This window comes from Mirounga angustirostris, unplaced genomic scaffold (assembly GCF_029215605.1).
Source record: "Mirounga angustirostris isolate CCGP_5_RB_7025 unplaced genomic scaffold, mMirAng1.0.hap1 SCAF_6, whole genome shotgun sequence".
Classification (NCBI taxonomy): Eukaryota; Metazoa; Chordata; class Mammalia; order Carnivora; family Phocidae; genus Mirounga; species Mirounga angustirostris.
Window position 1 is genome coordinate 149,662,980 of NW_026991714.1, and position 22,990 is coordinate 149,685,969.

General features: G+C 46.9%; 1 protein-coding gene across 6 annotated transcripts in view; it reads left to right on the forward strand.

Moving 5' to 3' along the window:
* DOCK1 (dedicator of cytokinesis 1) overlaps nucleotides 1-22,990 on the forward strand; it is a 489,580-nt gene that overhangs the window by 309,665 nt on the left and 156,925 nt on the right. For all 6 annotated transcript variants that reach the window (XM_064595456.1, XM_054508462.2, XM_054508463.2 and 3 more), the window contains one exon: nucleotides 1,364-1,458. In XM_064595456.1, coding sequence (XP_064451526.1) covers nucleotides 1,364-1,458 — 95 coding nt within the window. The remainder of the gene's footprint in view (nucleotides 1-1,363; nucleotides 1,459-22,990) is intronic.

The following is a 22,990-nucleotide window of genomic DNA, read 5'->3' on the forward strand; positions in this document are numbered from 1 at the left end:
GGGGAGGGACACCCCCCCCCCCCCGTTCATCATGTCTGGGGGCTCCCGGAGTGCTCCTGCCCTCCGTGAACTCGGGCTTGGCGGTCAGAGCTGGTATGAGCAGAGTCTGGAGGACATGGGGCTGACTTTTCTCTCTTGAAGAGGCCCCAGGTCCTGATCTTCTCTTTGACTGGGGGCCTCTGCTGTAAAACGGGGATCACGGTTGCTCCCTGAGTTTTTATTCATGGTAGGGGGCACACAGTAGGCATGACTTGCCAGAACCCGGCATGGCTGGTCAGGTTGCAAAGAAAGTATTTAAGTTGGCCCATCGGCTTACTGATGCCATCAAATTTAGCTGCTGCCTTTTTGCGAGAAGCACTTGTTCACGACTTTGCTGAGAGTTGCTTTCTTGGCTGCTTAAGTTCTGCACCCCACCTTGGGCTTCAGAGCCGTCGCACCTAATTATGATTCCGTAGATTAAATAAATGAGAAATAACCACTCATTTGGCAATCTCTGACCATGGCCTCATTTTTCTAAGTGAATCCTCTGTGGCTTTTCCCCTGCCCACCCCACAACGGGAGGGCGCATGCAGACTCCCGGGGAGGTGTGCTTTTCAGGGTAACCGCGAGTTTTGTTCTGCTCAGCTCAGAGCAAGGGCCAAGCCGGCAGGTTCAAGAAATTCTCCAAATTCTGACAGGCACAGGGTGGAGCCCCTAGGAAATGGGTACCCCTTCCTGATGCCACGAGCAGTCTTAGCAGCATGGAAGGAGCACAGGACGGCAGGGAATGACCCATGACGTGCAGAGGATCACGCCCAAGGTTGGCATAAGCATAACTGCATATGGGGTGGGGTCGTCGCTGCCGTCTAAAAGCGGTCACATGACCGTGTGCTCCGATGGTTATGATGGACAGAGCTGGTGCAGATGCTCAGGAGTTCCCGCTTGAGCCTTTTATTTGTAAATTACGTAAGAAAATGGAATGGATGTTACTACCCCATATTCAACCTGCTATGCCCTGTTCCTAATGAAAAATAAGTTTAGAGTATAGCCTACGTGTTCTGTTTGCAAAATGTATGTTTTCCTATAAGCAGAAAGAATGCCTGTTTATAATCTGGAGATCTCCTCTTTATGACTATGACAGAGACCCGCCCAGGTCCTGTTCCCGAATATATCCCTGAAAAAGTTATCACAGGCAGAAGGGGCTCCGGCAGACAGAAAGAAAAAAGCTCCTGTAAAATACATCTTCATTACTTTTTAGAATGTTTTCATTCCGCTAAAAAAAATGAGGTCATTTATACTGTAATTATTCAAGAGGGGATTGGTTTTCTCCTTTTTCTTGGTGGGCTGTTGCAATGTTCTGTTTTGTTTTTGTTTTTTATTTCAGGATTTCCTGATGGAAACATTCATCATGTTTAAGAACCTCATTGGGAAGAACGTCTACCCTTTCGACTGGGTGATAATGAACATGATGCAGAATAAGTGAGTATAGGGAGAAAAGCTCCCACCTTTTACAAGGTGTCTAATTCATGTCTGCTGGGAACAGTGGTGTTGCCTGGATACCATGGGGGCTCTCCTACAAAGAACACATCCTGCCATTCTGTGATGCAAACAGTTGTTTGGAGAAACAGACCTGGAGATTGGGTGATTTCCTTATGCCACCGTGGGGCTCTGCCTCCTGGAGAAACACCGAGCTGAGCCCTAGCTCCCCTTAGCCTTGGTCTGGGACAGCCTCTGTCAAGGGCACAGTTTGCCATCAATTTGCTGTCTCATTTTAACCACATGTTTTTATTAGCCCAAGTGATTCTCACTCTCTCTCAGTTTTTGAAAGGTATTTGCATTTCTCCTATTTCAGCTTTAAAAGGTGAGCATTTTCTTCGTACTTATTAATCTTGTGCCTTGTTTATCATTTCCCTGTGAAGGCTATTGGTTAACTTTCCAGCACTTGTGTTCTATAATTTCGGTAAGCACCAACAACGATCATTGGGTTCTCAATCACATGTGATTCCTGGAAAAATTCCCGTTGACCTCCTTTTTTTCCCCTCTCCTTCCTTATTGCATTTTTTATGGAGATAATTGTAGATTCATAGGCATTGCGGTTATAGAAAGAAATACAGAGAGATCTGTATACACTTTACCCAGGTTCCCTTAGTGATAACATTTTGCAAAAGTAGAGCTCCATGTTGCAGCCAGGGGCTCGGTGTCAGTAGGATTCATGGGGATTACACAGATCTTCCTGCTGTATTTGTGCTTGGCCATGGCTCCTCTTCTTGAATCCACCAACACAAGGGTCCCTCTTGTTGTCCATGTATAATACCTCCTCCTCGCCCCTACACCTCTACCCTCGAGAAACCCGGGCAGCCATTAATTTTTCCTCCACTTCTAAAATTTTGTCATCTCAAATGTGATGTATAAGTGGAATTATACCGAATGTAACATTTCAGCGTTGGCTTTTTTCACTCTGCTGCATTCCCTGGAGATTCATTCAGGTTGCTGGGTGCATCGCTAGTTTGTTCCTTTTGATTGCTGAGAGGCGTTCCATGGTATGGATGTGCTACGGATGGTTTAACCATTCACCTGCCGAAGGACATCTGGGCTCTTTCCACTTTGGGGCTATTATGAATAAAGCTGCCACGAACATTTGCATACAGAGTTTTGTGTGAACATAAGTTCATTTCTCTGGCATAAATGCCCTGGGGTAGAATTCTAGGGTTGTATGCTCGCTCCACGTTTAGGTTTATAGAAACTGCCTGACTACGGCTGTATCATTTTACATTCTCACCAGCAGTTTGAGAGTGATCCTGTTCTTCCGCATCCATGCCAGCATTTGCCATGGTCACTATTTTTCATTTTAGCCCTGGTGGTAGAGGTGTTGTGTGTCTCACTGTGGTCTTGGTTTGCATTTTCCCTGATGCAGCAAACGATGACTTGCCATGTCATTAAAGAAATCATAGTCCTGGTCACAGTGCTGACCAGAACGAAAGGCAGGCCCTGGTGCAGGGTGCGGACTCTGTTCTCTACCTTGTGACACCACATGTGAACTTGACCTGCATCTTTCTGACAGAGTGGCCGCTGCGGCCTGGCACCCAGCCTGTCCATTCCACACCCTGGGGGGGGACCTTCAAAGGTCAGATGTGATTCACACCTCCAAGTGGTTTGACTCTGTGCCTCTGATCCCAGGGGTCCCAAGGAACATACAGCTACAACCTGTTGATTTATGCTATATTATGATGAGTGAGAGTCTGTTTTCAGTTTTGACATGATGATCGCCTTATTCCTTCTTCCTTCTATTCCATCATCGGCCTCCTGCTACCAACCCTGATGTGTCTGAGCATCACCCCAGACCCGCATGTGGGTGAAAGCCACGTGGCCTTTGGTTCAAAGTGTGGAGTACTGTGCTCAGGGTCCCCTTCTCTGGACATTCTGTCCAGCTTCTCCCAAAGTGTTCTATTGTTCCTTCAGTGAGAAGGTGGCTTGACCTGTGGTCTCCAGAATTGCGTGTTCCCTGCACGTCAAGCCAGCCTTGTCCCTGTGTCCCGGCTCACTAGTGCACGTCTGCAGGGCCTCGCCGTGTTACCGAGACACAGGTGTGTGGTGGCATCTGGGACCCAAGCCTTTGCATCTCGCCACAGGGAGGAGAATTCTTGTTTGGGGGGCAGGGAACCTCTACGAGGGAGAAGACACATCCGCTGTGTCCTCATTGCAAGCACTAGGATGGCCACTTCTGAGGATGAAGTCTGGTGTCGGTGATAATAGAATTCAGGTCTGAAGCAGGGAGTCCATCCTGTTCTCTTGTCTGGAGGCTGCAGCTCCAAGCGCCAGCTTGCTGAGGGACACACTGTGAATATAAACTCCCTGTGGTCTATGTCGTACATAAAATGTGGTACAGACGTGTCTCAGCTAAAGTCCTAGTGCTCTGGGGCCGAGCCATCCAGCCGACACTGCTTTCCTCTGCAAGAGCTTTTCGAGGCTGCGTGGTGTGTGTGTTTGTGTGTGTAAATACACGCGTGGTGCCCGTGTGTACGCGTCCATGCGCGTGGGGGAGTGTTGGCACCAAGTGAAGGCACTTGGATTTGCGGAGATTCTGGCTGTGCGAGGTTCAGAGCCACCCAGGTTCCTGTCACAGGTGACACATTCCGTAGGAACAGGGTCCCAAGCCAACGTGTGTAGCAGACGAGTGAGCCGCGAAGGGCGCGTGTAGGTCAACATTCGCGCAGCAGTGACTGTGAGCTTCATTCTGGAATCCCACTGCCCCAAAATGCTGCCCCCTCTGCTGAGTGAACAATATTGGTTTTTAGAAGCTGAATCAGTTGGGTCTTGGAAGAAAAGCTTTTACCTCTGTGCCAGCAACCAGCTAAAACTTAAAGCCATCCCAAGACATCTGGGGTCGTGACCCTTCAGTTTTCTTTAAAGTTCTTGCTTAAGTGCCACCTTCAGAATGAAGAGTTTATTTCATTTTTTAGTGAATGCAGTCATTCTTTGCAATGTGTTCTGTGTTTGCATCCGAGGACTACAGATGAGCATTTGACACACTTGCTGTGTGCCCGGCGCTGCCGTGGGGATAGCTCTGGAATCATGCCCATAATCCCTGCAGCTGTACTCTGAGACAGCTGGGTTTTTATGCCCATTTTACAGATGGGGAGATTGAAGCCTCAAGATTTGGTAACTTGCCAAAAGACACACAGCTGGGCAGTGATAAGGCCAGTGATAGGGCCAGTCTTTAAATCATTAAGATGAGCCAGTCTTTAAACCCTCTAAACCATCCTGCTGCCTTGAATATGTCTCCTGTTCTTCATAGAGAGTGTTGTTGTTTTTAACCCTGGTGTCCTTCGAGTGCACCTTTCCTGGGAGATTTCCTGCTTCCCTACTGAATGTTAAGCGTGGAAGTCAAAATCTTACTCGGCTTTCTTTGCCGTGAAAAGTATATGCTGTTAAAGAGGATATCATTTATTGCTGAAATTATAATAGAGTCCTGCTGTAAACTTCTAGAAGAACAAAAGCTCACTATCAGTGTAATAAAATAATTTCCTATAGAAATTACATAGATACCATATAGCATTGTCTCTGTGCTGTTATCCGTTTTTTTTTTTTAAATCTATTAACTTCATTGCTCAATACTTTACGTGTCGCCAGACTTCCATGCTCTTCCTCTTCCTGGCATGTGTCGGAGACCTCCTTGCTTCCATAGGATAAGCAGTGATTCCCAGAAGCTTCCAGGAGCCTGTATTTTAGTTTTAATGGCACAGCTGGACATGCAGTTTTACCATCCACAGCTTCGAAATCGACAGACTCAGCCCCTATGGTCTCTTAAATATTTGTGTGCTTGTTCTTCTTTGTGTCTGCAAGTGTACCATCCTTCAGTACGTGGGGCTTGTCCAGTGTACCGTCCTTCAGTACGTGGGGCTTGTCCAGTGTAATTAAAGATGGCGCCTGTCAGTTCTGGAGCAACCACTTGTAAATCAGGAGTCAAAGTTAGAGGATCCAGTGAATGTCACCAGGACAGGAGTTACTTGGATGCTGTGTTCAGGGTAGTAACTGAACGGTGATGGCCTGACATAGCTCTGCTCTTGGATATGATGGTGCCAGATGGTAAGATGACATTTAAGATGAGCACAGTTCACATCGTGTAGAAGTGTGCTTGCGTGTTATCTTCCAGAAGTGCTTTATAATCTTCCCCGAGGGAAGCAAAGGCTAAGTCTTCATGTAAGATCTGATCTGCATTGGAAGCAGAGACCTTCTCTGTTAGCCTTTAAGTGCTAGTACCCATCCTTGAACTCCTAGGAGCCAACTTTCTCAGATTTATGCTTCGTGGTGTGCGCAGCAGAGTCTAACACTGAAGACTTATACGGTGGCTGTTACAGAGTTCTCTTTGCTTGTTGGCAGAAGTGTGACCACTTGGTTGCGTTTCTGTGTCTTTCTTCTAGTCTTAGCACTTGAATTCATCCCAGTAGTGTGTTTGTACACTAAAAATCCCAGACTAGAATTTTAAGGCATAGGCGTGATCTGGGAGGCCATGAGTCTACTCATTGGTTTGACTGAATTCCTTTTTCACCTTGAAGAAAGCTTTTGTTAACTGCCATAATTTCACTCGAGAAAGGCACTTCTACAATGTACGTTGGGTGAAGAAAAAGGGCAGTACGGAGTTTAATTTTCAGATTTTTAAGATTAGACTTTCTAACTCATACTGTGTATAACATGGACCAAAACCCGTCCTACATTTGTCAATCATTTCATCTTGCAACAGAATTTTAAAAAAATTCAGCTACCCCGATTTGGATTCTCACTAGGCTTTGTTGCTTGTGTCCCTCTCTCCGGATAAAAAAATAAATGAAACCAACATTTTTACTTCCTCAGATCACTCAAAGCTTGGAACAGTGATTATCCATCATTTTTAAGTGTTCCTCCGTATTAGCGCAGATTTGGTATCTGGTGCTTTTTGCTTTCTTACATGTTAAGCTGGGGCCTATTTATGATTTGTGATTTATATCCTACACACTTTCTTATAGGACTTGATCTGTTTTACAAGTAAGGATTCGTAGACCCTGAATATAAAATAGAAGATGGAAAACCATAGAGAAAACACGAAACTCTCTAGAAGCCGAGAGACTCAAAACTGCCTAGAAGACAAAGCAAAAAGGAAAATATAATGGGTTGCAAAATTTTCACTGGATGATAAAAAAGTTCCTTGCCATTTGTCAGCGGAGACTGACAATTTATGATGTAGATTCTTAAATGACACATGGGGCAAGAGGATATCACAGTTAAGGAATCAGACGAGAACTCAAAATTCTGCCCACAGAAAATGGAAGAGATTCTCATTTCAATTTTGAAATGCTTAGGATCTTGCCAGTTGGCATATATTGGCCATAACAGAGCCCGGTCATAATTGGACCTGTCTGAAAGACTAGCTTATCAAATACAGCAGATTTTGTTGACTTGCCAAATAAAGTCTTGTCTCGTTGTTGACCATTTAAAAGTTGAAGACCATCAGTCAGAAATGATGGCCTGGTTTTATTTTATCTGGAATCAAGTTAATCTTATATTTGTCTTTAGAAACCCTGAAGATGTGTCTCTATTCAAAATTTGTGAGATCATCATTGCTACTTATTTCATGGGTCTAGGTCATGGTTTTGATCATGGCCATGTGGGGACTGTCCCAGGACCATCCAGGCCGATGTTTGTACCATCTGCATTTTTGATCACCTTTCTTTTGGCTACAGTGTTGGTGCATTTGAATGTGGCCTCTTCCGTTCCTCCTTTTCTCCCCTGTGATTCAGGCATCTTGTGACCAGGATGTGTTTGCCTCAGTCCATTAATACAGCGCATTATGTTTCCACTAACCTAACGTGCACGGTGCATATTCACATACTGATAATCACATGTAGTTCCTTGCATGTGGTAAATTTCCCATGCATAGTTTTATAACGTAGCCATTTCTCTCCTTTTCAATAGAGCACATTTCCCCCACTCAGAAGCAGTATCCATCAGATGTCCAAGATGGCAAGCTCATGGATGTTTCTGCCAAGATTAATTTGGCATGTAATCAGGACAAGAAAGGGCCTTAAGCCTTAAAAAGGTACTCTAACTTGGAGATGCCAGGCTTCTTAAGGGTAAATCATGATAATACTCAGAAAGCAAATTTGCAGGGTAGGCTGTTTGCAGGGACAGCGCCATTTGGTTCCAGTGTTGTGGAAGAATTTTTGTCCTTGCTAGCACTATGCATTGGGCTCAGAGCAGAAAAAATGTGCCATTTGTCTTATGGCGGAACCCCCCGCCTCACTGGCAACCTGCCTCAGGGTCTGTGATACCAGGTAGCTGAAAATGGTGGCGTCTGGGAGGACTGTGTTTTCCTGCTCAACTTCCTCCTCAAGAAAAACCTCTCCCGTGGAAGGGCACGCGGCTAAAATCTCTGTGCAAGTTGAAAGCACAAATAGAAAGCATTTTGGGCTCAAGGGACTCTTGGATTATTTCTTCTTGACTTTTTTCTTTCCTTTGAAGCCTGGGGTTTTAGTTGATGTTGTTCCTTTTAATTTACTTTTTCAACTTACTGGTTTCCTATAGAGGTTTTGCATATCCAATGGCTTGAAGATTTTAAGCATACCTAAGAATCATTTTTCCCTTTGAAACTGTATACGGCGGCTGTTGACATAAACACTGTCACAACACGACTTGCTGAGGACCACAGGAAAAAAAAATATTGTTTTTCAGGGAAGAAATAGGAATTCAAAGTCAGTATAATGAAAACATTCCGGGATGAAAATTTCCCCAGAGCCCAGTGTGCCCACGTTTTACCCAGCCCACACACTTAATAATATCCATCTTTGAACCTTTCTGCTCTCCAAAGAAATTGGCCTAACCTGAGATGTTTTGCTGCTCAGACCCCAGTCTGCAGACACTGAGGCACACACCTGCATCCTTGGTTGGACCAAGCCAGGCTAGACCTGAGCACATTGCTGGCAAGTCTCCTGGAGAAACACGTGAGGTGTTTCTCTGGGGCCGAGTTGGCCACCTTAAGTGCTGGGATTTCAGGATGGATATTGACTCGCATCTAGTAATAGCACCCTGGATCTCCCAGCAGGGAAGTGTCCCCACCCGCATGGTACTTGGCTACCAGTGGGAGTTCCATTTATCCTTTATGGCATTTTCATAAATTATTTTTGAATTCTCCATATAGTTATTCTATGGCATACGTGCTTTTGCTCTGTGCTTCGTAATTAAGCTTGGCCTGATATTAAAACAAATAATTCCAGATCTTCCCTAGTTAGGTATAACCAATTTATTGCACGTAACTTAGATCTTTTATCCAGTTGGGTTTTGTTCAGATTGCCTCTTTACTTAATTCGGAGATGAAAACTCAAGCTACTCTCAAAGGAGTGGCAGTGATGAAGAGCCCTTAGCCAGGACTCTTATTTAGGGAAGCTTGCTTCAGAGGAAAGTTTTGAAAGGGCAAAGTCTGTTTAAGACTTCCCAGAGCCGGTGCACACCTTACTGGGAGCTCATGGCTGGTGTTGATGAGGCCGTCTGGTGGCACTTAATCCTGGAGGACGTACTTCCCTTTATGGGCAACGAAGCCAAGTGAGCTCTCTGTTTGATGCATGAAACTTTTCTCGATGCGCAAATCAAAATGGAGGAAAACATCTTATTAAGGTCATTCTCCAGATCCCTCTGTCCTAAATGTTTACCTCCAGCGCTCCTGGGACTTTGAAGAAATTGTGTGCCCTGTGAGACCCTGGGCTGGAGCGCTTTTATTTTAAGGCTAGGATGGGAGGAGGAGGAGATGGCCAAGGTGAAGTGAATGCCTGCTGAGTTGCCAGCATGGTCTTGGCACCCTTCTCGTGGCTCTTAACCTGGGGGGATTTTGTCATTGTCCCCCCGCCATGGAACGTGGCCGTGTCCAGGCACACGTTTGTTGTCCCGGCTGGGGGAATGAAGGCTGTTGGCATCTAGGGCACACAGGGATGCTGCCACACATCCTTCCATGTACAGGACGGCCCCCCTCAAAGAACATTCCACTCAAAAATGTCAATAATAACCCCATTTTATGGATGGAAAAAAGCTGAGTTTCAGTGATGTGAAGTAATTAATAGAAATATGTGTGATCTCTTTACTTGCACATTTCTCAGCCCCCTTCCCTGTTGCAGCAAAGACAGTGGCCCTTGTAATGAACACTAGCGGCCATCCCTGAAGATGCCGGGACTGACCTTTCACCTGTCAAGGAAGTGCCTCTGAACTGGAGGTGGTTTTCTCCGAGATGCCCGGTCAGGTGCTCCAGCTTCACAGCGAATCCCTGTGGGTGTGGCCCAGGATCTCCTGGCCATGGGAGCGAGGAGGGTGCGGGGCTTAGAGTCGCACTGACTCGAAGTTAGATCCCAGCCTGCCCTTGCCAGTACCTGGCCCGTAGCATGTGTGACAAAATATTAGCACGTATCTCTTCTGAGGGAGTTTGTGTGTGTGCATTTTAGAAAACATTATTGTATATAATATATATAATTATATTAATTGATAATATGTGATATATAAAATATATTCGTATATAAATTATAGATAAATAAGAAAGAGCCCATAAATCCATGAGATCCCGTAACTGTTTGTCTTTCTCTGTCTGACTTGTCTCACTCAGCCTAACGCCCTCAAGGTCCATCTGTGTTGTCACAAATGGCAAGATTTCATTCTGGCTCAATAGTATTCCATTTTCTCTTTCTGTATCACATATTCTTTATCTATTTACCCATTGATGGACAAGTACTTAGGTTGTTTCTGTGCCTTGGTCTTTGTAAACAATGTTGCAACGAATGTGGGGGCGTAGATATCTTTTCAAGATAGTGTTTTTGTTTCCTTTGGAAATACACCCGGTGGGAGACTTGCTGGATCGGATGCTAATTCTATTTTTAATTTTTTTGAGGAGCCTCTGTACTCTTTTCCACAGTGGCTGCTCCAGGTTACAATCCCAGCAATAGTACTCGAGAGTTTCCTTTTCTCCACAAACTCACCAGTATTTATCTCTTATATTTTTGATAATATCCATCCTAACAGGTGCAAGGTGATATTTCACTGTTGTTTGATTTGTGTTTCCCTGATGATGAGTGATGTTGAACATCTTTTCATATACCTGTTGGCCATTTGTATATCTTCTTTGGAGGAATGTCTCTTCTTTGGGAAAACACCCGTTTTTTAACTGGATTGTTTTTGCGATTGGGTTATATGGGTTCTTTATATATATTTCGGATATTATCTCCTTATTTTTGGATATTAACGCCTTATCCCACGTTTCTTCCGTGTCTGCAGGATAAGAACCTTGTTGAGATATATGTCTTACAGACAGGTTTTCCTGTTCAGTGACTGCTTTTTTTTCTTTGTCTTAATGGTGGTTTTTGTTGGTTGACGTTAATCATTTTCATTAAAAAAAAAAAAAGGTCTTCAAAGACTCTTGAAGAAAGAAACGGAGTGGACTTCCTGCTGGCGAGTTATCCGTAACCAGCGTGGTGACTGTCCCAGTAGTAAGGGAGGCTGCTGTCTGGTATTGTGGTATAGAAGCCCCATGAAATACAGTTTCTGAAATAAAATTATCTTGAAGACTGAACATGGAGTTACACCATTCATCTCCAAACTCTTCCTATTTTCTAGACAGGAAATCAGAAATGAAATTGAGTAATTTCTCTCAGAGTGGACTATTTAAACTTTTTTTCTAAAATCACATATGTAACACATTTTTCAGATTTATAAGGAAGATTATAATATTTAATATAATTTCTCCGTAGAATCAAAATGTCAGCAGGATTGTGGCATCTTCTATACATGTCTGCTCATAGTAGATGCTTTTCCACGTCCCTTGCTCCGTTTTCATGGCATTCTGTGCCTTTGTGCGTGGATCTTTGATGCCTTGTGGGGGAAAATCCCTCCTTGTCATTGTGGTGGCATCCCTGTGGTGCCCAGTGACCCTGCCTGGTGCAGAGCAGGTGCTCAACAGACAGTAACTACCCGACTGAAAGAATGTCAGCGGGAAATGTTTTTTTGTTTGTTTGTTTTGGGTTTGTGTGTGTGTGTGTGTGTGTGTGTTTGTTTTTTAAGTACAAAGTCAACCAATAAAGTACATGGCATATTTTTGTAGCAGTGCTTTTCCGGGAATAAAATGCAGTTACCCATTTTACATTTGGGTCCACAAAGGTATAGGTATCCGGTGAACAACAGACTACTTCTTACTATCTTGAAGATCTCTTAATGAACTTCCTTAATGGAAAGTTGTCCCACACTGGCCACAGACGTGTGAGGGTGACGCGCGGCCGTCCCGACGTGCCAGCATCTGGAAACCGCAGGGAGGTTGCTGTCCGCCGTTTCCTGTTGCCCTTTCCATTGAGACTTCACAAGAGGGTTTTTACTTAATACTGTACCTGTCAAATTCCCAGAGCTGCAAGTAAATCGAAGATACAAATTATATTGTAAAGTGAAATATCTCGTGTTATTCTAGTTTGGTTGATTTAGGAAGAAAATGAACACTGACAGCCTGGTCTTTTCAGTTCACTGGATTCTAATGGTTCAAAAACAAAAGCCCTGGACCGAAAGCCTCTTCCCACATTGCTGTATCAGAGACGCTCCGATTCTCTCTCCGTGCTCAAGACCCAATGCCCCGCAACTCCATGTCACGGACACAGAGGACCCGGGGAAGGGACAGGCAGTGCTAAGCGTGACTATTTGTGAATATAAATATTAACCATGCCCAGCAGGGGAAGGACCGCGTTAGCTGTCTGGCAGTCTGGGCAGCTTTTTAGCACTTGACACTTTTCTTAGCATGCAATCTCTTTTTCAAGCAGGAACGATCTTTCCCCCATTCTGTGGGATGCGTTGCCCTTGTAGCAGGAACACGGGGCTGCTTGGGATGCAGAGGTTGGGGAGAGTCCGTTAGAGGAAGCCCCTCCCATTTCTCCTTTTCTGTGATTCTTCTTGACAGCCTGTCTTCTCTCCTGATGCATTGCATTCAGGGGAAGATCACTGAGGTTTCCTGCGAGAACTAGAAAATCCTCAGTGGTCAGAGGGAGTTCCTCTCCTGTGATGGAGCGGGATGGGATATATTTTGTAAAGGTGGGTGAATGTTTTGTTCGGCTGCGCTGCTTTGACCATGGCTGAACTATTAATACCCCCCAGTTTGGGTTAGCTTCGGGGCACTTCCTGTACCTTCAGTGGTCTGGAAAGTGGAAGTGTTTGACAGGTGGGAGGCCCCAGCACTCCGGTCCCTGCCATGTGGGAACTAGTTCCCTCGCTGCTTCCCCCAGCCTCCAGGGGATTAAGGGGTCAGAAATCTGATTTGATTCTTCAAACGGAATGTTATTGCTTGACTAAAGTAAATGGCCATCTCAATTCCCATCTGATGCTGCAGCTTACTGTGGGGACGGCATTTTTAATTAGCCATTAACCTGCACGTGATTTGGAAATGGAAAATAGGAGTCAAGCTGAATATTGGACAGATTATTTTTTATATTAAACCTAAGAATTAAGCTTGATTTAAGGAGAATCGAGTGCTTCTTTTTTGTGAGACACCTGGAGGTAAACACGTTCTGCATGTCATTTATGGGGGCCCGGCTTTTCTGAGTGGTATCTGTCAGGCAGTTGGGTATTCTCTCTTGGACCCTGAGGTCTCCAATATGCAGTGCATTATGAAGTAAGTTTCTAATACTGAAAAAAATGCAAGAGAAGGGAAATGTCCCACTTGTTCTTTATATTCTGCCTACACGATGAATTGGGGTTATTTTCCAATTTAAAGAAACCATACATACAACACGGCACCTAAAAGTAACCATGTAGTGAGATGGGGATCATTGGGGGAAGAATGGACCCGAGGGAACCATATGGGAACCCAGCACGTTGTGAAGCACCCCATTTTGCCCCCAAGCCTTGCCAAGCCCAGCCCCATGAGACACTGTGAATTCCATCATTCATGGGGTCTGACCAGAATGGTTGACTTCCTCCCACTTTTCCCTGACACTAATTTCTTTTTTTGTTTTTAAGATTTTATTTATTTTTTTTGTGAGAGAAAACGAGCAAGTGCACAAGTAGCAGGGGAGGGGCAGAGGCAGAGGGAGAAGCAGGCTCCCCACTGAGTAGGGAGCCCAATGCGGACTCCACCCCAGGACCCTGGGATCGTGACCTGAGCCCAAGGCAGACGCTTAACCATCTGAGCCACCAGGTGCCCCTCTTTTTTTTTTTTTTTTAAGATTTTATTTATTTATTTGAGAGAGAGAGAGAGCGAGAGAGCACACACAAGCAGGGGGAGGGGCAGAGGGAGAGGGACAAGCGGACTCCCCACTGAGCAGGGAGCCTAGACTCAGGGCTGGATTCCATTACCGTGAGCTCATGACCTGAGCCAAATCCCGGACACTTAATTTCTTTTTAAAAATTTTTTTTTATTTAAAGATTTTATTTATTTATTTGACAGAGAGAGACACAGTGAGAGAGGGAACACAAGCAGGGGGAGTGGGAGAGGGAGAAGCAGGCTTCCTGCTGAGCAGGGCGCTCGATCCCAGGACCCTGGGATCATGACCTGAGCTGAAGGCAGACGCTTAACGACTGAGCCACCCAGGCGCCTCCCGGACACTAATTTCTAGGGAAATTTCTTAATGTTGTCCTTGGAGGCCGGACAGGAGTTGTTTGGTTTTATTATACATAGTAGAAGATGTCCTCAGTGGCCGATTTGAAGAAGTGGTACAGACCTTCTCTGTGCGCTGTTTGTGGTGGTCACCTGGTCAGAGTCCGGACGGAAAAGTGAAGGCTCTCCTGTGATGATCTTTCCACGGCTGCTAAGGCTGAGGCATAAAGGAGCTCACTTTGTCCATGGGGAAGCATGCCCACTCTACCGCGGGTCGCATTTTGTTTCCAACACACCCTGTGAGTTGCATGGCCGTGGGAAAGTGGTTTGAGCTCCCTGGGACGCCTATGGGCGAAGAACAGCCTGGGAAGATTCATGGTGGTGCATGCCAAGTGCCCATCAAAGAGTGATACTCCCCAAGTGCTGGAGGGAGTGACGTCCCCATGCCCATGATCATCACTACTGTATTGTTCTCGCATTAGGGGGATGCAGGGGCCAAGCTTTGGGAGCCTGGAGAGCAGGTGGCTCCTGAGGCTCTGGGCTCTTCCTTTCCATTGTCAGTTGAGCTGCCCTTGCAGGAGGGGCTGCACACAGAGCTGTCTGCCTCGAGCTCTACAGCACCAGTGATCCCAGTTAGTGGATGGAGATCAGCCCAAGCTGTGAACCGCAAGTGGTAAACTTCTGTGGTTCAGTGTGTTCCTACCCTGGCAGAGCCCAACCCCACCGTGTCTGGATGCACTGGAACCGCTTTGTGTTTTAAGCGCTGTGCACATCCAGTGCCACTGACCTCAGAGGGTATCAGCCTTCGCTTTCGCCCTGAGTCTGGTCCTGGCGGCGGGCGAGTGAGGACGCAGAGGCGGGCGGGTGGCCTCCGGCCACGGCTGTGCGCGCCTCTGAGACTCCAGGAGACAGTTCTCTGCAGTCCTTGTGGCGCATTTCCCAGGGTTAATGAAGCCTGTGTTTTATGATTGCCCCAACCTCTTCTTGCCTGCAGTGTTGGGGGCCTTGAACCTGAGTTCTCTGTCGCCCCAGCCAAATCAGACCCATGCTGACAGGGGTCCCCACAGGAGAGCTTGCTTCCTGTGCTGCAGACTGTGGGGCCCTCACGGGGCAGCACCTGTCTCCCTGCCCAGCCCGTGCAGCTTTGACGAAAGAATGCCCCTCCTGGCTGCTCGAGCCTCATTTACAGAGCTGCGGGGAGTCCGAGCCAAAACGCGAGTGACCGGGTCCCCGGTGGCTGTGGAAACGCTCCTCTAGCGCAGGAGTTGTGGTCTTCCACATGGGTATGCTGAGGTCCGCTGCTCAGCACGCCCTTGGAACAAGCGGCCGCAAGTGTGCCCGGGGTTGGGCCCAGGGAGGCCGCCAGGGCTGGGAGCGTTTCGGGGTTCTGGGCGCGACAAAGAGGAAGAAGGATCTGGTTGCTTCAGATCGGCCTCCCCTCAGCTACTTGCGGGACCAGCTGCATAAAATCACCTGGCTGTGACCCCCAGTGATGCAGTTCAAGGCAGGTTTTGCAGTGGTTGCCTTAAGACTAGTCAAAGTCTTGAGTTGAGACTTAAGGGGAACTCTTTTTATTTGATGGGGTTTCTGATTTGTTCTGTGAAGGGGGAGTCAGGATCACGGACTCCCAGAGTGAGGGCGTGTCCGAGGCGGGGCGGGGGTGGTGGTTTGGGAGGCAAGGACAGAACTTTGCACCCTTGGTCACGTGGCATCGTTGTGATGAGGGGGGAGACGGAGGAGCAAGGTGTCACACTGTCCTGTATCCTGGCCATTTCAGGGATGTGCTTCCTTTTCTGTCAATTGTTTTAATATTCTGCTGCTCATAAAAAGAGAATATTTGCCAATTTAGTTATTTAACTTCTGATTGTGTTAGGGTGCCGTGGGAAGCTCGTGGTGGTTGGTGCATTCAGCCCCGTAGGTAGCAAGAGAACGTCTTTAAGTCCTATCATGAGGGTGTTGAGTACACGACGGCATCTCTTTTACACAAACATACCCTGGTCTGCCTCTGCTGAATTTCATTTTTCTTGGGTCTTTGTTTCTTTCAAGTAATTCCCTTTGGATTTCTAGATTCATCTTCTTGGAAAGCAATTTCTGCTTCTCATTGAGCTATTCAAGGACAGGTCTTCTCCCTAATGCAGGGCTGCACACATACTTGTTATTGAACGGATGTAGGGATAAAAGGGGATCTAGAAGTTTCTCCAGTCTTCTTGAAATCCTCTGCAAAGAGAACAAATAAGGGATGAAAATAGCATGAAACTTTCAAGTTTGCCAATTCCCACCCTTTATCATTGGCAATCTATTTGTAGAAATTACACTTTCCATAAACTGCTTGGGGTGACCTTGTTTTCATTCCATAAACATTGGCCATTGGATGGCTGTGTCCCTCCCCCTGCGTTCCCTCTGTCCAGCCAGGGCTTACCAGCCTTACTCCATCTCCTCCCTGTTGTCCTCATGTCGCTCGTGCTCTTCCAGTTGCTGAAATCTTTCCGTCCCAGACTTCATTGTTTTCATACCTTCACTGGACTCTCACCTAGTGTTTTCCCTTTGCACTTTGTGCACCTTTCCTCCATCTGAGATATTTGACACATATCATGTTTAAGTGAACATTGTAACTCCTCAGCTGCGCAGCTGCTCATGGGGGGAAACCAAGAGGCAGTGGGTGGGCTCAAAACAGGTGGAGGGATCAGCCCCAGGCCCCGGGTCTAGGCTCACATAGAAGGCACATCGTCTCAGGTGACTCCCATTAATTCGGGAGATTCAGCTTCATCATTCCTGAAGTCGAGAAAATAATGTTTTGCAATGAGCATTTCAGAAGATGTTGTAAAGCTGAAAACTGACCTGCAGCAGACACACAGTATCTTAAGGGAAATAGCCAAGAATTTGATGTCTGTAAGAATAAAGACTTTTCTAAAGGCACACTGGTCCTCGCTGCAAGAGAAGACAGAAAGATGGTGCAAATAAACAAAAGATGGAGCTTTTGTCTTAACTACATTCGAACATCTTTAACCCAGCGTGACATCCTCAGGCACAGATGTATATGCCATTTTGTGTGATACTATGTAACGTGAGAAAATTTCACTTTGCTATTTCACGTGCACGGCAAAAATGGTGATATGTGCATATATTCTTGCTCATGTGTCAGTGTGTATCGACTGATAGTTTACTGTGGGTAAGGTATGGTTCTGGCTCTGGGGACACAAAAAGAACAAGGCAGAGCAGACCCAGCCTCCAGCAGCTCCAGGTGTTTTAGAGTTCGGGGTATTTGGGAAGGACAGACAAGAAACAAACTGACAAGCAAATTAATAAACCTGAGTCTAACCACGAGAAAAACTTCTGACAAACCCAGATAGAGGGACCTTCTACAAAGTACCTGACTGGCTTCTTAAAAACTATCAAGGTCATCAAAGACGGAGAAACTGTCTAAGAAACTGTCACAACCAAAGGGGCCTGAGGAGACATGAAGACTACAGATGACGTGGTGTCCTAGGTGAGATCCTGGAACAGGAGAAGGACATTAAGGGGAAACCAGTGAAATCTGAGTAAGTTGTGAGGTTTTAGTTAATAGCAATGAGGCAGGGACACCTGGGTGGCTCAGGTCATGATCTCAGGGTCGTGCTCAGCAGAGAGTCTGCTTGCGATTCTCTCCCTCTCCCTCTGCCCCTCCCCCCCATGCATGCTCTCTCTATCAAATAAATAAATAAATCTTAAAAAAAAAATAGCAGTGAGGCAATGCTGGTTTCTTGATGGGGACAAACGTACCACAGCGACCAGGGAAACTGAATGAGGAGCGTATCCTGGAGCTCTGTGCAACTTTTCTATAAATCTACAACTATTCTAAGATTTATGTTTATTTCAAATTAAAGAAAAAGCAAGGGAGCAAGTTGGCAAGTATCGGGTGGTGATGAGGATCACTCAGAGGATTTGAGTCCGTGGCTGTAAAAGACTGGGGGACATGCCTGAGAAGGGCTCCCAGGGGAGTGGCAGTTAAGCTGGAATCTAAATGATAAGTAGACGGCAGAATGTTCCAGGCAGAGGAGGTACCACAAAGCTCTCAGGTAGAAGGAGCGGAAAGAAGCCCGACTGACTGTCATAGCGGGGTTTATTTTGAGGTGGAAAGTTGATGGACTCTTTATTTTTATTTTTGTAAAGATTTTATTTACTTATTTGAGGGAGGGGGTGGGGCTTGGGGGAGAGGGGGAGGGAGAGAGAATCTCCAGCAGACTCCCTGCTGAGTGCGGAGCCCGACATGGGGCTCCATCCCAGGAGCCCGAGATCATGACCTGAGCTGAAATCAAGAGTCAGACGTTTAACCGACGGCGCCAGTAGGCGCCCCAACGATGGACAGTTTCAAACATGGACAGTTTCAAACAGAGAAGTGGCATCCCTGACCTGTGTTTTCACATAACTGTTTGGTCTGCAGTTCAGAGCACAGAGCACAGGCAGAAACTGAACTGGAGAGCCAGTTAGGAGCCCATGGAATAATCCAGGGGAGGCTGTGGCCAGCGCTCAGGTGGGCTTTGGGGAGAGAAAGAGATGGAAGATTTGGGGCATGTTTCGGGGGCAGGTCAAGCAGACTGTTACAGGCTATATGCAGGGAGGGAAGGAAGGAAAAGGAACAATCAGGGAGAAGTCCTGGGTGTTTGGCTGGAGCCACGGGATTGGTGGCGCTTTCAGTGAGAGCCTCGGGTTTGGGGGTGGGGCTCACTCGCTCTGTCCCGGACTAGCTCCGTGTTTCGCAGCCTGTTTTTCATTATCACTGTCCTAAGGAGAAGGATTCGATTCGATTTACATTTAATTAAGGGACATTAAATACTAAGACGTAAGCTTTAGTAGGGGAGGGTTTGCTTTGGAGGGCCGCAGGCCAATATAATGTCTAAAGGGTTCTTCGCCTTCCCCTCGAACCCATTTTCACCCCCCCGGGGGAGGTGTTGCCCCCACGGAAAATGCATGGCCCTGTGAATTATGAGGTGCCTGGGGGGTAGTGGGAGGCAGAAGTTGGGGAACATGTGGAAATTTCAGCCCGAAGTTCAGAAGAACGCTAATGTTAGAAGGTCCAGTGTGGGGTGTCACTGGCATTGAGACGATGACTTGGAGGCCACCTGGCGAGTGACGGTAGCTGGAGAAGAGAAGCAGACCAGGTGAAGCCCCGGGTCACCCTCATTTTTAGGGGCTTACCAGTTACAGATAAGTCAGCAAAGCAGTTGCCGGTATCGGGAGAAAAGTCAGGGACAAGAAGATGGTGTTACAGGGAAGCCGCCCGTGGTTTCTGCCACACGGGTCCCTGGCATTGTGGACGAGAGCAGCGCCCTTGGCCTGGCAAGGACAGCAGCCTGCAGGGGTCACACAGAGAGTGGAATGTGAAGAAGTGGGCACCTCTTTCAGGATTTGGAGATGCCTGGGCTCAGAGAGATGGTGTCTGGAGGGAGATGTGATATTTCTCTTGTTGCTGTTGATTTGGGGCATGTTGGGAGAGACACAGTCAGGGGTCATCGAGGAGCCAGTGGGAGCCGTGAGGTCCAGAGTGGAAGATCTGGAAGAGGAAGGGTTGGCACTGATGGAAACGAGGACAGCTGATCCACTGGGACAGGAGACAAGGCAGAGTGGGTACAGATGTCAGCACAGGGTTTGATGTGGGGGTTGGATGATGAGAACTCTGTGGTTTCTTCCTATTTTCTCCCTGAAGTATGAAGCGGGAAAGGGTTTAGGGAACAAAGGTTAAAGTGCACCCATATCTATATGGTGACCACGTGAGTCTTCCATCCGTATCTGGGTCCTCCTGGAGCACATTCATGGGTACTGAGCAAGAGTGAGGTCCCATAGCTCCTGCCACCCTCTTACGTAAGCCTGGGAGAGGCCTCCTAAGTAGACGAGTCTAAAAGGATGCACTGCTTTAAATAACTCACATGAAATCATCCTTCCGCGAACATTTCTAGATGGATCTTGCCTTTTAAGCTTCAGCGAACCCTATTAGCCCTCCAAACCGTCCAGACTCTCAAAATAGCCCTCCTCCAGCTTCGTCCCACACACCTGCACCATGGCTGCATGGCCACTGGAGAAGCTGGGGCGGGATGCTGGCTGTGCAGGTAGGGACTGGGGCCCATGGGGGAGGCGATGCGTGGCGTTGGGCCACCACCATTCTGCAGCTGTCCCGTACTCAGGGGCCTCCTGGTGTCTGGAGTGTGGACTCTCTGAGGCTGTGTGTGTCTCCTCTGTTGGACTCAGCTGAGGACTTTTGTCTTTGGGAATGGGCAGCCTTAAACCTGTGTTGGCAGGTGCCTTGGCCCTGCCCACTGCCTTCCCTTCCCTTGGCGGTGAGTTCTGTGATGCTCGGGTGCCTTCCATGACCACTTTCCTCTGCTGCTTCCGTCCCATGCCTCGTATCTTCCTCACCTCCACTCCTTAAGGACAACAAAACAGGACATACTCTGGCCTGATGGACATTTCAGGTCCCAGCTGTGGTGTGTGCTTCAGTTCTTTGTCTGTTTGTTGACAAGTACAGAATATACAGCTCTGTGCAGAGCTTCCTTATCAGGCCCCGGGAATCTTGGATGCCGCAAACATTCTGAGAATCAAATTCTTCCTCAGTCACCCCAGCTGCTCTTTGGTCTCCACGAGGCCACTACTGTCCCTGCTTCTCCACAGCAGAAGGCATGAAGGGACTTTAGAAATCACATGGTAAGCGTTCTGGGCCATTTCCTGGTGCTGACTTCACCTCCCTAGTTCCTCCAGGACAGAAGACCGATGTCCCCGGTGCCCGCGAGCAGCTGGTCAGCACGTGCCGAGCTCAGAAAGCTAATGGCCTAGATGTATTTTACCAAGCACGTTCCTACAGAAGTGTCTCCTCTCTTGGTCCAGTGGAAACTTAATGCCACGTGGGCAGCCGTGACGAAGGGATTCCTGTCATAGCTGCCGCAGTGTTGAGGGTTGGGAGCGAGCACCACTGGATCAGTTTCCCTGTTAGAAAAGATGGAACTGTAGAAATACCTGTTGAGCACCAATGATCCTGATGGCCTTTTAACTTGAACATTTGTTCTGTTTTCAATCCTGCAGAAGCATCTCATCCAATTCAATCATAACATAATTGGTTGTTAATTGAAAAATGTGGTCAGGTAGTGAATCATTGAAAACATAATATACGTAGACCACCCACACTTAACTTATGAGTGGTCAACCTACATTCAAGTCACAAGCTATGCTCATCATGCTGTTTTACTTCGGTGGAATGCAGGTGGGTCTCCTGCTGAGCCTCTCACATCGGCTTTCTGGCAGAGAGCACCTCTGGTAACAACCCTTCATCCCTTCCAACTGAGGGATGGAAGCCAGCTTGTACAGCAGCGCGGACTATTTTTGGATTGCTAGGGCTCTCCCAGGTGTCTCATGGCCACCTGATTTGACAGCGATTTTTAAAGTGACTCATCTTTTTACTCTTTTCAAAGCTTCAACTTCATTTTCACATAAAAGTCAACTTTCCTTTCATAGTCCTACTTTATCATTTTATATAATATCCACCAGGTGGTTATGCTCACAGGTTTAACGGGCAGAAACCAGGTGGAGAGCACGTACAACCGTGTGGACATATGTGTGTGTGCTTTGTTCTTAGCTCCCAACCACAGGGGAGCTCCTGAATGGAACCTGTAGTCATTGTTGTACAGATTCAAAAAAAAAAAATCCAACAACTCTGTTAAAGTAGAAGTTAGATCTTCCTTGGTGAGTGTTGGGGGTAAGGCATTTCTGCTTACGGATGTCTCTCCAGTCCATGGACGTTAGAACAGAGGCCTGCACTAGATTGTGTTGGACCTTCCCATGGAGAGACACAACACACTTAAACTAGCATTAAGTCAGTCCTGTTGGTGACACAGCCGGGGTGTCTGCTCTCACTAACTAGCTGTGCACTGACCTCTGGGGTGGCGGGTTAGATCCTCCGAAAGTGAGACCAAGTTTTATTTATTTATTTTTTATTTATTTATTTATTATTATTATTATTTTTTAATTTGAGAGAGAGAGAATGAGAGACAGAGAGCATGAGAGGGAGGAGGGTCAGAGGGAGAAGCAGACTCCCTGCCGAGCAGGGAGTCCGATGCGGGACTCGATCCCGGGACTCCAGAATCATGACCTGAGCCGAAGGCAGTCGCTTAACCAACTGAGCCACCCAGGCGCCCCCGAGACCAAGTTTTATGAAGATCTGAGGGAAAAGTCATAAAGGAGGTAGAACTGGAAGTCAGTGGACCAGAGGGTTTTGTTCTCACTTTTCTCCTAAATATCCCTCATCCCATCCTGGGGAGAATTGGGTGAGGGTGAGGGAGTTCCAGCAAACTGAATTTGGAAAGTTATAAAGGAAGGTTGATTTAACTTTAAAGGTTTATGTTCTTCTCTGACCCTGAGTACTGAACTTCATCATGATGTGAAGCACCAGCTGATCACGTGGTAATTGATGTGACACGTGGTGCCTGATGACAGGGTGACTGAGGTCACATGGAAAAGCACCATCCAGGATGTGAGATGGCGGGGGCGGGGTGGGGGGGCGCTGGGCACAGGGATGTGGAGAGAGGAGAGGAGGGAAATTTATTTTGTTTTCCTTCAAAAAGGTGTGCTCTTTCTTAGCAAAAGGTAATCACCCATCTTATCAGGCTCATGAGACGCTCGTAGCATTTTTTACCAAAATAGCACGTTTCCTTTTATAAGACAGAATGTTTGCTGCTTCTAAGATGATGGGGGCAGAAATGAGCACCTAAATAAGAAATGAGTTCTTAAATGGACTCTTGAGATATGAACCCCTAGAAACTCCAGCATGGGACCCACCACCTGCACTAGGGACATCTGGGTTCCCAGGAAGTATTTGATGAATTGATGAACCTGTTGTTCCTGTGACATATTTAATTAATAATTTTTCCATGTAGTGTCTCCTGCAGAGGGGTGTAAATCCGTAGGCATGGCTTT